General features: G+C 32.7%; 2 protein-coding genes across 2 annotated transcripts; both read right to left on the reverse strand.

Moving 5' to 3' along the window:
- Positions 1–456: 456 nt before the first annotated feature.
- On the reverse strand, positions 457–2,142 carry LOC133794440 (inorganic pyrophosphatase 1). The gene is made up of 4 exons (XM_062231665.1): positions 1,877–2,142; positions 1,648–1,769; positions 1,339–1,546; positions 457–1,015 (listed from the first exon to the last, which is right to left on the reverse strand). Exons 1-4 carry the CDS (start codon positions 2,015–2,017, stop codon positions 665–667), a joined length of 822 nt encoding a protein of 273 aa, XP_062087649.1. The 5' UTR covers positions 2,018–2,142; the 3' UTR covers positions 457–664.
- A 3,564-nt stretch (positions 2,143–5,706) lies between these two features.
- LOC133794441 (inorganic pyrophosphatase 1-like) lies at positions 5,707–7,517 on the reverse strand. Its single transcript, XM_062231666.1, has 4 exons — positions 7,278–7,517; positions 7,010–7,131; positions 6,677–6,884; positions 5,707–6,301 (listed from the first exon to the last, which is right to left on the reverse strand). Exons 1-4 carry the CDS (start codon positions 7,416–7,418, stop codon positions 5,951–5,953), a joined length of 822 nt encoding a protein of 273 aa, XP_062087650.1. The 5' UTR covers positions 7,419–7,517; the 3' UTR covers positions 5,707–5,950.
- Positions 7,518–12,736: the final 5,219 nt, after the last annotated feature.

The raw sequence follows: 12,736 nt of genomic DNA on the forward strand, positions 1-12,736 counted from the left end.
GCCCGATCTGGCACGAATTGAATATGGACCAGACCCAGCCCGAATTTATTGAAAGCACAAAAATGTGGGCCGGTCTTGGCCGGTCCGGCCCACATTTACACCTCACAATTCCTCCAAACAATGTCAATGCAAACTGTATAAACTTTCTACCTGCAAAACGTACTATGTAGTTCCTAAATGCACAACATTGCAGTGCACATTTTTCCATTGTTTCAACAATTAAGATTGCATCTTGGATATAGTGTCACCAGCCATTCTCCCCATGATTTCGCCTGTGTTCATCTTCTTATTAAAGAAATTCATATCTTGTCTCAATATAGTTTTCAGGTACAAACTTCTTATTCTTACTACTTGTCTCTCCCGTGTGGCCATCCAGTAAGCCACCTCTAAACAACATCAAAAAAGAATTGAGTTAATGTTGTATCAAATAAAGGAGAGATGGAAGAAAAGACAGAATTCTTAGAAGTCTAAAACATTGATTGGAATATGGTCAGTGATTTCAGCACAGAACAGTAAGAACTTTTGTCTCTAAATCCCAAAAGAAAAAGGGAAAAATAATCAAAGAATAAAAAAAAAAATCAAAGCTTCTGAATCTGGGCTATGCCTATAGGGATTACATTATTGGAGTAATAATTAAGTTATAAATCTAATATATGGTATTGGTCTACTGCTGAACTGGGAGTACTTTAGGTATGGCCGAAAGATCAATGTTGCTTGGCATTTTGAAGTAGGCTCTAGTGAAAGCAGACTTCTCATCAATGGAAATGGTGTCAATTAGGCTGAGCAGAACCTTCTCAAACTCCTCACCATCAGTCCATTCATGGATTTTGGACTTGATGAGAAGTGGGTTCTTGGAAATCAAGTCCCATACTGGGAAATTCTTCCTTGGCATCACAAAGTCACTCTCTTTCAGCTTCAGGCTTGGGCAGTAGTCACCAGCTCCATCACCCAAGTAGATGATTCTTTTGTTGCCTTCAGCTGCCACAGAGGCCTGTATTCTTTCTATAATCGCACCCTGCAAGTTGGAAAAGTATATGATCAATAATTACGATTAGGAAAATTCTTAAGAAAATATATATTCGTAATATTATGTGGGGTCATTGTCACAGAGCAAGTGGTCAAAATTCAAGGTTTACTGGCTGGTTTGGTTTAACAAGTAGTTAAACAAAACTGAGCAATATGTTCCACTTCCAGCATTAGTGGACCCAAATTGACTAAATTTTCTTGTTCTTCTTTGTATTTTAATGAAAAGTTTCTGGAAATTGTAAGAACCTGCCGCTTATTATTAAGAAACATAATTAGACAAAAACTATAGTACATAATTATATATATAAATACCTTGCACATGTTAGGAGGGCAGGTGCCAGTAGTGCAGCCATGTGAGGAGTTTTTGAAATCATGAAAAGGTTGAATCCGAAGTCTTCCTTGTTCATCGACAAAGCTGGGATTTGTGTTGATCTCTGAAAAGTATTCCCTTAACCCAAGATGCTTCAGCATTGTCTCAATGAAGAACAGATTTGCATCGCTAACAATCCTCAAATCACACCTGAAATACATAAAAAAAAATATAATAAGAAAACAAATTCATATGTGAAAAGCGAAAACAGAGAGAAATAAGGAAAAAATAGAAAAAATTCTTATACGTACCCAAGAGCGTGAGCGGCCTTAATGGCAGGGACAACTCTGGGATGTATGGGGATCCGATTAAGAACCTCAGCAATATCCTCAATGGTTTTTCCTTGTTCATGAAGCTCCTTCATCATCCTATCCTGAAATTTTTGTATTTTCAAGTTTTCAAACGGTCAGAAAACAAATAATAACACATTAAACAAAGTAGCAGAAAAGAAAAATGCAATAACAAAAATAGTTTAATTACCATGAGAGAGTTCCATGGCATGGTTGGGAGAAGCTGATTGAAGAGATCTGTGGCACCCAATTCATCGACGACCCAATTATCGCTGTCACATTCGATGATGGTCTTGTCAAAGTCGAAGATCACAATGGTATTTCCGGCCATTCTTGTGAGAAAACGACTAACTTTGCGGGAAAACGAAGACGAGAAAACTAATCAAGAATAGAAGCGCAGAAAAACAGTAAGAACAGGGATTTTTTTGTCTGTTGGTTTGGTTTGTGAGATGTGAGAAAAACAGTGGAGGAGAGTGGTTTATATAGTCACGGATTTGGGTTTGTATTTCGGAGAAGGAATGATTTTATTATATGAATAAAAGAGTGTCACGTTCCAACAATGTTCGTATAAAAATGTACGTACAGTCGTCAGATTTGATGACTGTTTTGAGTTTGAAAAGGTTGACCATGTGCTGAATGTGTTATTATTATTAATAATATTAGGGTTAGGAATAGCAAACAACGCGGGTATAAAATAATATTCTAGTTTCTAGAGGTATAGAATTGAATTGAATTGAATTTAAGTTGAATGAAATCCAAGAAGAGAAGGTGGGAATATTCGGAGGATTATTCTGTGTCTGCCCCATATTCTAATTAGGACTAATTCAAGTTTCTTTTAATTAAATGGTAATCGAGTTTGTTTTATTTTTACTATTCTTTCGGAACTTTTTTAAGAATTAATTGTTATGATGATTTATGAGATGATTCTAATAATATTAACAAATTTTATTAGATTCAATTCAATAAAATTAAAGTTCTCTGAACTTCTACTACTACAACAACGTGACCTTTTAAAAAAAAAAATTAAACTCGCGAGGCGCGAATTCTTTATTTGAGAGTTTTAAAAAGTAAGATTTGTTAGGATTCGCAATAATATTTTTAGGGTCTGCATTGCAACTCCTGAAAAGTTTTATTTTTAATTTTTAAAAAATTAATAGGTAGCTAGAGCTCCGACGATGACGGCGGCACCACCACCCCACGGTGGTGGTTCGGTCCAATCCTTTAGTGGGTTTTGAAGCCCAAAGCACAAAGAATACAGTGGTGCTGGTCATTTGGCTCGGGGTGGCTCGAGGTGGTCGGAAAATGCCCAAAACGTTTTAGAAACTCACTTAGTCGTCGAACTTTGGAGGCTCTGTCAAGGGGCTAGGGGGCGCGTGCGGCTAGATGCTCGTGGGGTTGGGGGGTTTCGGGGGCTGGCGAAGATGCTTGGGCAGCGCGTGTAGGCAGGGGGTGGTCGGAGAGCCACCGTTCGTCTAGTGGCAGCAAGTTGCGAGAGAGAGAAAGAGAAAGACAAATGGGGGAAGAGAGAGGGAATCCAAGGAAGAGAGAGAGAGAATGGGTTGAGTGTTTTTTTTTTTTTTCTAATTTAATATATAATAAAACTTTTGTAAAAAAAATATTTAAACTTTTAGGACACACATAAGTTTTTAGAGCTCGCAGTGCGTGTCCTAAAACAAATTTTTTAAGAACTCTCAATGAATGTCTTAAAAAGTCTATGAATTTTTGTTAGAAAAAATTCAAACTTTTAGGACACACATCAGTTTTTAGGGCTGGCACCGCGTATCCTAAAAGAAATTATTTAAGAACTCTCAATGAATGTCCTAAAAAATCCAGGAGTTGTTTTTAGGGCTCACATCTAGGTGAGTGCCCTAAAATAGTGTTATAAAAACATGTTATTGTAGTAGTGTTCTTTTAAATTTCATTAAGTAAAAAATTAGTCATTAATTTAAAAATAAAAATAAAAAATCTTTCCTTACCCGTGTATTTTATTATAGGGGTGCACACGGGTCGAATTTTTGGGTTTCAAGTGCATCGAGTTCGGATTTTGCGGGTTTTGGGTGGAGAAAAGTGGTACTGAATATGGTATGATTTTTTTAGGTTTTTGTTCAAATTCGGGTTTTGTCGGATTGGGGTGGGGTCGGGTTCGGGTTGGCATGACAGTTGAGGATTGGTTTCCATATTGGAATAATATGGAGATTGTGAATTGAATCTTATTACTTACATAGTTGGAGAAGGTGATGAACAGTTCGGGCAGAGCTGTCCTGTGTGTTTGGAGGAATTAAAAGTGGGAATGAGCTATGCACATATGCCATAATGTTTACGTTTGTGTTCATGTGGATTGTATTGTTAACTGGCTTTGTCGAAATCATTTTTGCCTAATTTTTTGAGCTTAATTATTTTGTTTAATTTGGTTGTAACATGTTATAGTTTAATATATTATGTTATTCAAACAATCACTCTTTGAAAATGTACCTCAAAGTAATTCTTCAGATAATACGACAACAATATTTTTACTTAAATCATATTGTAGATTTGAATGATTTATCAACTTCTAATTTATGTTATGGGGTTTACTTATTTCAAAACCATTAGGCTTGTTTGGACCTTGGATTTTATTGTGGAAAATTTTTATGAGGGAAACTAAAAGGGAAAAAATAGAGGAAAATATTTTCCACAAATTTAATTAGAGACTTTTTTTTTAATATTTTATTTTTTTGTAGATATTTATAATTGTTGTAAATTTTAAAAAATTTACTTCATTTAAGTTTTAATTTTTCTAGAATTTTTTTTTAATTGATTGATTTAATCAAAACATGAAAAAATGAAATACTTTGGATTTCATTTTTTCCCTTTTAAAATCTAAGATCAAAACAATGTCTTAGTATATAAAAATATTATCTAATTAATTTTATTTGAATATTACATTATTTCTAAAATATATCGTACATTGCAGCACGTATTTTCTACCTAGTATATTAATATTTGTATAAAACACAAAAGCCTCAACAACATGACTGCTAGATTCCAAATGAATAATTATATACAAAATATCACATAATTACTTGACAGTTTTTTTAGCAATTCATATTTATTTAATACAAATTTATTATTATATACCCTATGTTTGATAAAGGAGAAAAAAAAGAGGAAAAAAAAGTGTTCAGAAGAAAAAATATATATTTGTTTGATGGAGAGAAAAGAGAATGGAAAAAAATTAGTAAGGCCACCAAATTTTGTTCTTCCACAAATAGGGAGAAAAGTTAAAAAAAAAAGTTTTTTACTATATATATATAGTAATGAACTTACCAATTTATCTGAATGTCTTATTAAAAAAATTATACAAAATTATTCAATTATAATTTTATTTATTTTTTCTTTCTTTTTTCTATTGTTTTCCACTCCAATTTTCTGTCTCTTCATTTTTTTTATCTTCTCATTTTTTTTCCTCAATACCAAATATAGATTTAAAAAACAATACCAATCACTACAGATCATTACTCCTTGAATTCATTAATTAATTTAAAATTCTATTTGCAGATATAATAATCTTTAAGGCGTTGCATCTGTTATAGTTTTTAGGTCGAGAAATATTTTTAGTTGTATATTATAATTATTTAGAGCAACTTACACATTTTTTAGAAATTTTAAATAATTTATAATACTAAAAACAGTGTTCAATTAAACTATTTTTAATGCGTTTATTTTTCGACACTTTAAATTATTATTTATTATATATTTTACAAAATACTATAAATTAATTAAAATATACACCCCATAACACAATTACAACAAAAATCCTTTATGAGCGAGCCGCAGCGGTGTGACATATATACACATTGTATTTTTCTAATATAAAAACATAGTTACGTACGTAGAGCCAAACAACGATCATGGGATGTGACATGAAGAAATCATGGTCAAGCAGTGTCAGATCAAATATTAGGCTGACAATTTTGTCCTTTGATTAATTCTTTTCTTTGAGTTGATACTGTTTTATTAAATAAAAAGAGAAACCGATAGTAGAAATTAAAGAGGGAATTCTTAGAAGTATAGAGTCTAAAGACATTTATTGGAATTTGGTCAGTGATTTTAGCACAACCACAGATCAGTTAGCACTTTTGCTTCTAAATCCCAAAAGAAAAAGGGGAAAAATACTAAAAAAGTTTAAAAAATAAAACAAAACAAAATGATATGAAAGCTTTAGGATCTGTGCTAGGGATGACATTAATTACTGTAGTATAGATCTAATGTATTTGGTATTGGTCTACTGCTGAACTGGGAGTACTTTAGGTATGGCCGAAACATCAATGTTGCTTGGCATTTTGAAGTAAGCTCTAGTGAAAGCAGACTTCTCATCAGTGGAAATGGTGTCAATAAGGCTGAGCAGAACCTTCTCTAACTCTTCACCATCAGTCCATTCATGGATTTTGGCCTTGATGAGAAGTGGGTTCTTGGAAATCAAGTCCCATACTGGGAAATTCTTCCTTGGCATCACAAAGTCACTCTCTTTCAGCTTCAGGCTTGGGCAATAGTCACCAGCACCATCACCCAAGTAGATGATTCTTTTGTTGCCTTCAGCTGCCACAGAGGCCTGTATTCTTTCTATAATCACACCCTGCAAATTGGAAAGTAGTAGAATATGATTAATAAATTATGATTTGGAAAAATATACACATAGTATTAATTAAGTGGGGACAGAGTCAGTGTCTAATAAGTAGACCAAGTGGTCAAAATTCAAGATTTATTGGCTGGTTTTGGTTCAATATATATTATTTTAACAAAACTAAGGACTATGTTCCAACATTTGTGGACCCAATGGACTAATTTTTCTTTTCTTTTCTTTTTTTGGATTTTAAGAATTTCTTAAAAGTGTGAACATGATCTGAACTTTAAGAATTATTTAAAAAACTCACCATTCCTCCTGAACAGATTAACATCAACAAAGAATAGACAAGAACTTTATTAGCATACAATTATATGTTATGTATACCTTGCACATGTTAGGAGGGCAGGTGCCTGTAGTGCAGCCATGTGAGGAGTTTTTGAAATCATGAAAAGGTTGAATCCGAAGCCTTCCTTGTTCATCGACAAAGCTGGGATTTGTGTTGATCTCTGAAAAGTACTCCCTCAGCCCAAGATGCTTCAACATTGTTTCAATGAAGAACAGATTTGCATCACTCACAATCCTCAGATCACACCTGAAATATATCACAAACACAAACATAAATAAGAAAACAATTTCATGGAAAACGAAAACAGAGAGAGAAATATAAGGACAAAAAAAAACAAGAGTAGTCTTATATTTACATATATATTTACGTACCCAAGAGCGTGAGCGGCCTTAATGGCAGGAACAACTCTGGGATGTATGGGGATTCGATTGAGAACCTCAACAATGTCATCAATGGTTTTTCCTTGTTCGTGAAGCTCCATCATCATCCTATCCTGAATTTTTTTTTCATGTATTTAAACCGTCAGAAACCATATAATAATTGTAGTATTGGTTTTTAATAAAAAAAATTGAAACAAGAAAACCAAGAGAAACAAAGTATAACAAAAGAAAAATGCAATAACAAAAATAGTGTAATTACCATGAGAGAGTTCCATGGCATAGTTGGGAGAAGCTGATTGAAGAGATCTGTGGCACCCAATTCATCGACGACCCAGTTATCGCTGTCACATTCGATGATGGTCTTGTCAAAGTCGAAAATCACAATAGTATTTCCGGCCATTCTTACGAGAAAACGACTAACTTTGCGGGAGAAAACGAAGAAATAAAAGTGCAGAAGAACAAGAGACTATGTTCTTATTTTGGTGTTTGTGAGATGTGAAAAAATAGGAGGAGGAGTCTGCTTTATATAGACACGGATTTGGAAAGGAATATTATGTGAATAAACCTTTTTGTTTTTATTTTTAAATTTTGAATTTAAAATCAATTAGAAGATTTGCTTAGACTCCTAAGCGATAAATGCATGTCACGTTCGAATAACCTTCTCCTATAAATTTTTAGAGCCGTCAGATTAAATGACTGTTTTTTTTTAGTAAAAAAGGTTGACCATTTGTTGAATTGTATTTAGGTTAGGAAATGGGAATAGAGAATAGGGATTAGGAAAAGCAAAATAGGCGGGAATAAGATAGAGAATATTCGAGAGGGTATTGAATCAAATTGTAGCAAAGGCGAGAGGAGGTGGGAATATTCGGAGGAAGGTCCAGTTCATTATTCTGTTCTGTGGCTGCTTTCCTAGTTAGCCCCATCTACATTTATCATGCTTTGCCTATATTAATTTGCTATTAATAGTTAGAGAAATGTCTAGTGGTCCCGATACGAAGTTGTCAAACTATTTTTGGTGCAATTCAATATCAAGACCCACACAATTTAATTTAATAATAAACATGAAATATTGCTAATTAATTATGAAGAATGATCTCATTCGTTGTTAGAACTTAAGTTGACTAATAGCAACACTCTAATAGATAGGTTCATATTACCATGCTCAACACCACTAAATTTTAATATTCTAAATTAAAATATATGAAATTGATGAATATTACAAAATAAATATTAAAAAAGAATTGGCATGTACAATTTTATTTAGACGAAGGGACTCCGTTTCTGTATGCTGGTGTTCGTCTTTAATTTTTTTGTTTTATTTTTTAATTTTTTAAATAATTTTAACTTATAAGTCTTGTTTGGTTTCTAGGGGCTCTCATTCGGTTGTAGTGCTTTTTTTTTTGTCTAAATTTAAGAGGAAATTCTCATTATTATTAGTAATTTTTCTTTGAAAGCTGCTAACAAATTGGATTGTGTGTCCTTTAGCTAAATAATAAACTTTTTATATGGAAAACTAGTAAGCATGTTTACTAATCATCGGCAATCAGAATGATACGTGTTGTAATCATTCTTATTTATTTGTTTATTTTATTTATGGTGCATTTGGAAAGTAATTATGTAATTAGAATTGATTGTAATTTAAAATAATTACTCAATTTGGCTTATTTATCTGACTATGTAATTACACAATATATATATATATAATTAAAGGTAATTGAGAGGTCTCAATTACACTCTTTAATTCTAATAGCCTCATGAGAATTAGTATAATTACACCGTGTAATTACTAATTACTATCAATTTTAAATAGTATTTATCACATAATATTCTTTTTTGTGTAATTACTAATTGTTTTGCCAAACATGGCAATATGAATTCATAAGTGATTATCATTTTACATCCAAATTGTATTTTAAAATATAGTGGAATTACTCATATATGTAATTCATACCCTAGTAATTACATGACCTATAGTAATTACAAAATTGTTTCCAAACACACCCTTAGTAATATGAATATTTTATGGGGCCCACATAAATTACGGGTAATGGATTTCTATTTATTTTATTTGATTTTTATTATTAAAAATTAAAAGATAAATTTACCCTTACAAAATCTCCTCTTTAAAAAATGAGTAAAAATATGTGTATAAAAAATATGCACATAGACATTACACACATTGATGGCAAGTTAACATAACCAATCATATTTATCAATGTTGTGACCCACTATTTTAATAAACAGTACTCCATCACTGTGTAATATTTGAGTGAACATATCATTACTTTTAAAAAAATATACATTTTCCATAAGGTACAATTTAGTCAAATTAAAGCATTCTGATTATCTTTCACAGTTATGTAAACAAAATAAAATGTTTTCGATTCTTTTCCCGATCAGTTTACCAAACAACATAATAAAATAATAATTCTGATTTTTCAATATTTTATTCTCATTGATTTATTCCGATTATAATTACAGTTTAGTAAAAATAGTAATATTCTTAAGTAAATGATAATTGAGTTTTTTCTTTACTATTATTAATTATTTGGGAACTTTATTAAGATTATTATTATTATTATTATTATTATGTCGTCTTTTATGATAAAATAAATGTGAAGAAAAACTAACTACGTCTCATACTTGGCTTAATTGGTGATAAAGATGCATTATCCTTTGTATTTGTATAATATAATTCTAGTGTTCCTTAGTGTGTGGGTTGGAACTTGGAAATCGTTATCTCCACGTTAGACTAGACTAGACTAGACTAGACTGCCAAACTTAGAATTAATTATAGATATATTACATATCCCTTAATTCATCATCTCAACTCTCAACACACGCAAGAAACAAACCTATTATTTTAGAACTAATTTTTAAGATTGGCAATTTATGCTATATCACCATGTTTTTCCATGAAAAGATATATCATAAAAATGCACCAATTCAAACAAGATTAATAGATTAACTTTTGGAAAATTTAAAGGCTAGCTTGATGATAATACCATAAATATAATCTGCAAAATAATTTATTTTATTAAATTTGATAATTTTTTATGAATAAATATGATTAAAATTTAAAGATATTCTATGACATTTATTCTTTTCCTTTTCTCAACTCTTTCTAAATAAATTCTAATAGATATTAAAAATTCTAAAAAATTATTTTCACACACTTTATAAAAAGATTTCATCAACTACATACCAAATTGCCCATTAATAAAAGAAAATTGAAGATACTTGGGGGTGTGGGAGGGGTTGGTGTTCAAATCCCCCTTCTATATAAAAAAAATTAAAATTATTCAAAGAAAATTGAAAATATAGTTTCTTTTCTTCCTCTTATATTATATTATTCGTTAGATTTTTTCTATCAATATTATATATTTTTAACTAAAACAATAATAATAATACATATGGAGAAATACATATAGTTTATTATTATTTTATACAATTAATCTAATTTTTGAGTATTAAAGTAAATGTTTTGAAGGAGATGATTTTTTTTAAATATATTTTTTTTTTGTAGCAAGAATTATATATATGTTAGGTATTTAAAATTATGAAAAATATTTATGTCAATTTACATAAAAATATATTTATAAATAATTATAAAAAATATGAAGAGAAAAAAATAAAAATAATAAAATTACTAAATGTGGCCATATAGATATAGAAAAGTGATAATATTTCTCCGTCCAAGTTCAAACTTCACATTCACCTAAGTAAATATATTTAAAATTTAAATGAATAAATATATAATAATAATCTCTATAAAAACCTTATTCATTTACGGCAAGAGTATCATATTCGAATCAATCAAATAGTATTAACATCAAATTTATTTAGAAATATTTAAGTTTTTTTAATTATGGTATTTAAATAAGTTTTTTTTTTTTTTTTTTTGCGGTAAAAATATATTTTGTCACACTTTCTTGACAATCATAGATACATATCATTAATTGCAAGAACAACACCTATATGAAAACTTCTAATTAGTCCACATTATTTATTATTTAATTTTATTAAAAAAATTCATTTAAAATTTAAATAAAAAATAATTTAAAATCAAATAAATAATTAAAAATTACAAAATTCTTATTTTTAATAAATTAAGACTAGAAATTATTAAAAAATGAAAAACTAAAAATTAAAACTAAAGCTAAATCTAAACTTAAAAAATTAAAAATTAAAATAGAAAAGTATTCTCTCTAGGGGTTTTTGTGGTGCGGTTTTTCTCTAATTTTTTGGACCGCACCGCATATGCAGTTTGAACAATTTTTCAAACCGCAACCTGCACCGCATAGACATCTGTACGCCCTGGATTTCCCACGGGCTGTTTAGCAGGACGATCCTCGGACTAAACATGATTTAGCCCGAGGCTCCCACAGGCCAGAGGCTTTATCTTCAGGACGGGCCCTTTCTAGCTCGAGGGGATGGAGCGTCCTGCTCCCTCCTGTTGTTCCAGGAGCTGGGAACAACATCCGACGACCACTGACGGATCAGCTCGGGTTATGGATTGCTCCGGTAGCGAGCTTCTCAGGAAGCTCTGACCCTATGGGAAGTCAACACGCAAGATAAACGTGCATAATCCTGCCATCACGTGTCCGATATCCCCCTGACTTCTCGGACACACCGCAGGAACGTGCGTATTCAAACACCCACGGACGGGTTGGGCAGTGCGGCCCATTATCTCCTTCCATACTGATTAGACCACACTTATGTGTCAGGTTTAGGAAGTAATCATGAATATCACAGACTTGATATGACAAATGGTAAGGTCACGGGATGACCTCCCTACCAATTTCCAGGTGCCTTCTCCTATAAATATGGAGACCCTGGGAATTGATAGGGGTTGGAAAAAATAGTCTTGTAAGAACTATATATTTTGTAAACCAATTACCCAGAAAAGATCAATAATATTGACTAGTGGAGTAGAAGGATTTTAACCTTTGAACCACTTAAAAAACGTGTTTAGGGTCACCTAGTTCTTCTCACAAAGATTTCATATCTGCGGCGGTTCTACTTTTAAGTACTAATCTCTTTCTCTTCTTCTCTTAATTACCTGTTGCCGAAGAACCGCGTCAACAGTTTGGTGCTTTCATTGAGAGCAAGTCCAATTAGTACTACCACAAACATACAACTATGGTGACCACTCGATCCAAACATGGCAACGAGACAGAACAGCATGATGGGCAGGAGGCCCACCATGTTGCCCTCCCCGAGGAGCAAGTTCCTGAAGTCCAGCAAAGGCCAGGAAAGCAGCCGGCCGGCCAAGACGACACTGGTAGTTCGACGCCCCGGCCGCCTAATCCGAATCCAGGTTATTATACTGTGGTGGAGATGGAGAATGCTCAACTGAGGAGCCAGCTAGCAGCAGCTGGTCAGCAAATCCAGGATATTCTGAGTCGACTACCCCCTCTCACAACCAACGGTAACGTTGGAGAGAGGCAAGGCGAGGCTCCTAAGTCTCGCCGGAGTAATCGATCCAGGTACAGCCGTTCGGTTAGGACATCAACCCCTAGCTCTCAGCCTTCCTCGAGGACACCCGGAAGAGATAGGGGAAATTCCCAAAGGAGGGCCGAGGAGATCCGGAGACGTCAGCCCGTCCCCGAAGAGCGTCCAGTTCCTCGTCCAGATCGCCCAGCGCGAAACCATCAAGCTGGCAGGGCTGAGAGGCCCCCACCAAATTTAGTCCGTCCAGACGGCACTAGGATCGCC

The sequence above is a fragment of the Humulus lupulus genome, chromosome 8 (assembly GCF_963169125.1).
Source record: "Humulus lupulus chromosome 8, drHumLupu1.1, whole genome shotgun sequence".
In the NCBI taxonomy this organism is placed as follows: Eukaryota; Viridiplantae; Streptophyta; class Magnoliopsida; order Rosales; family Cannabaceae; genus Humulus; species Humulus lupulus.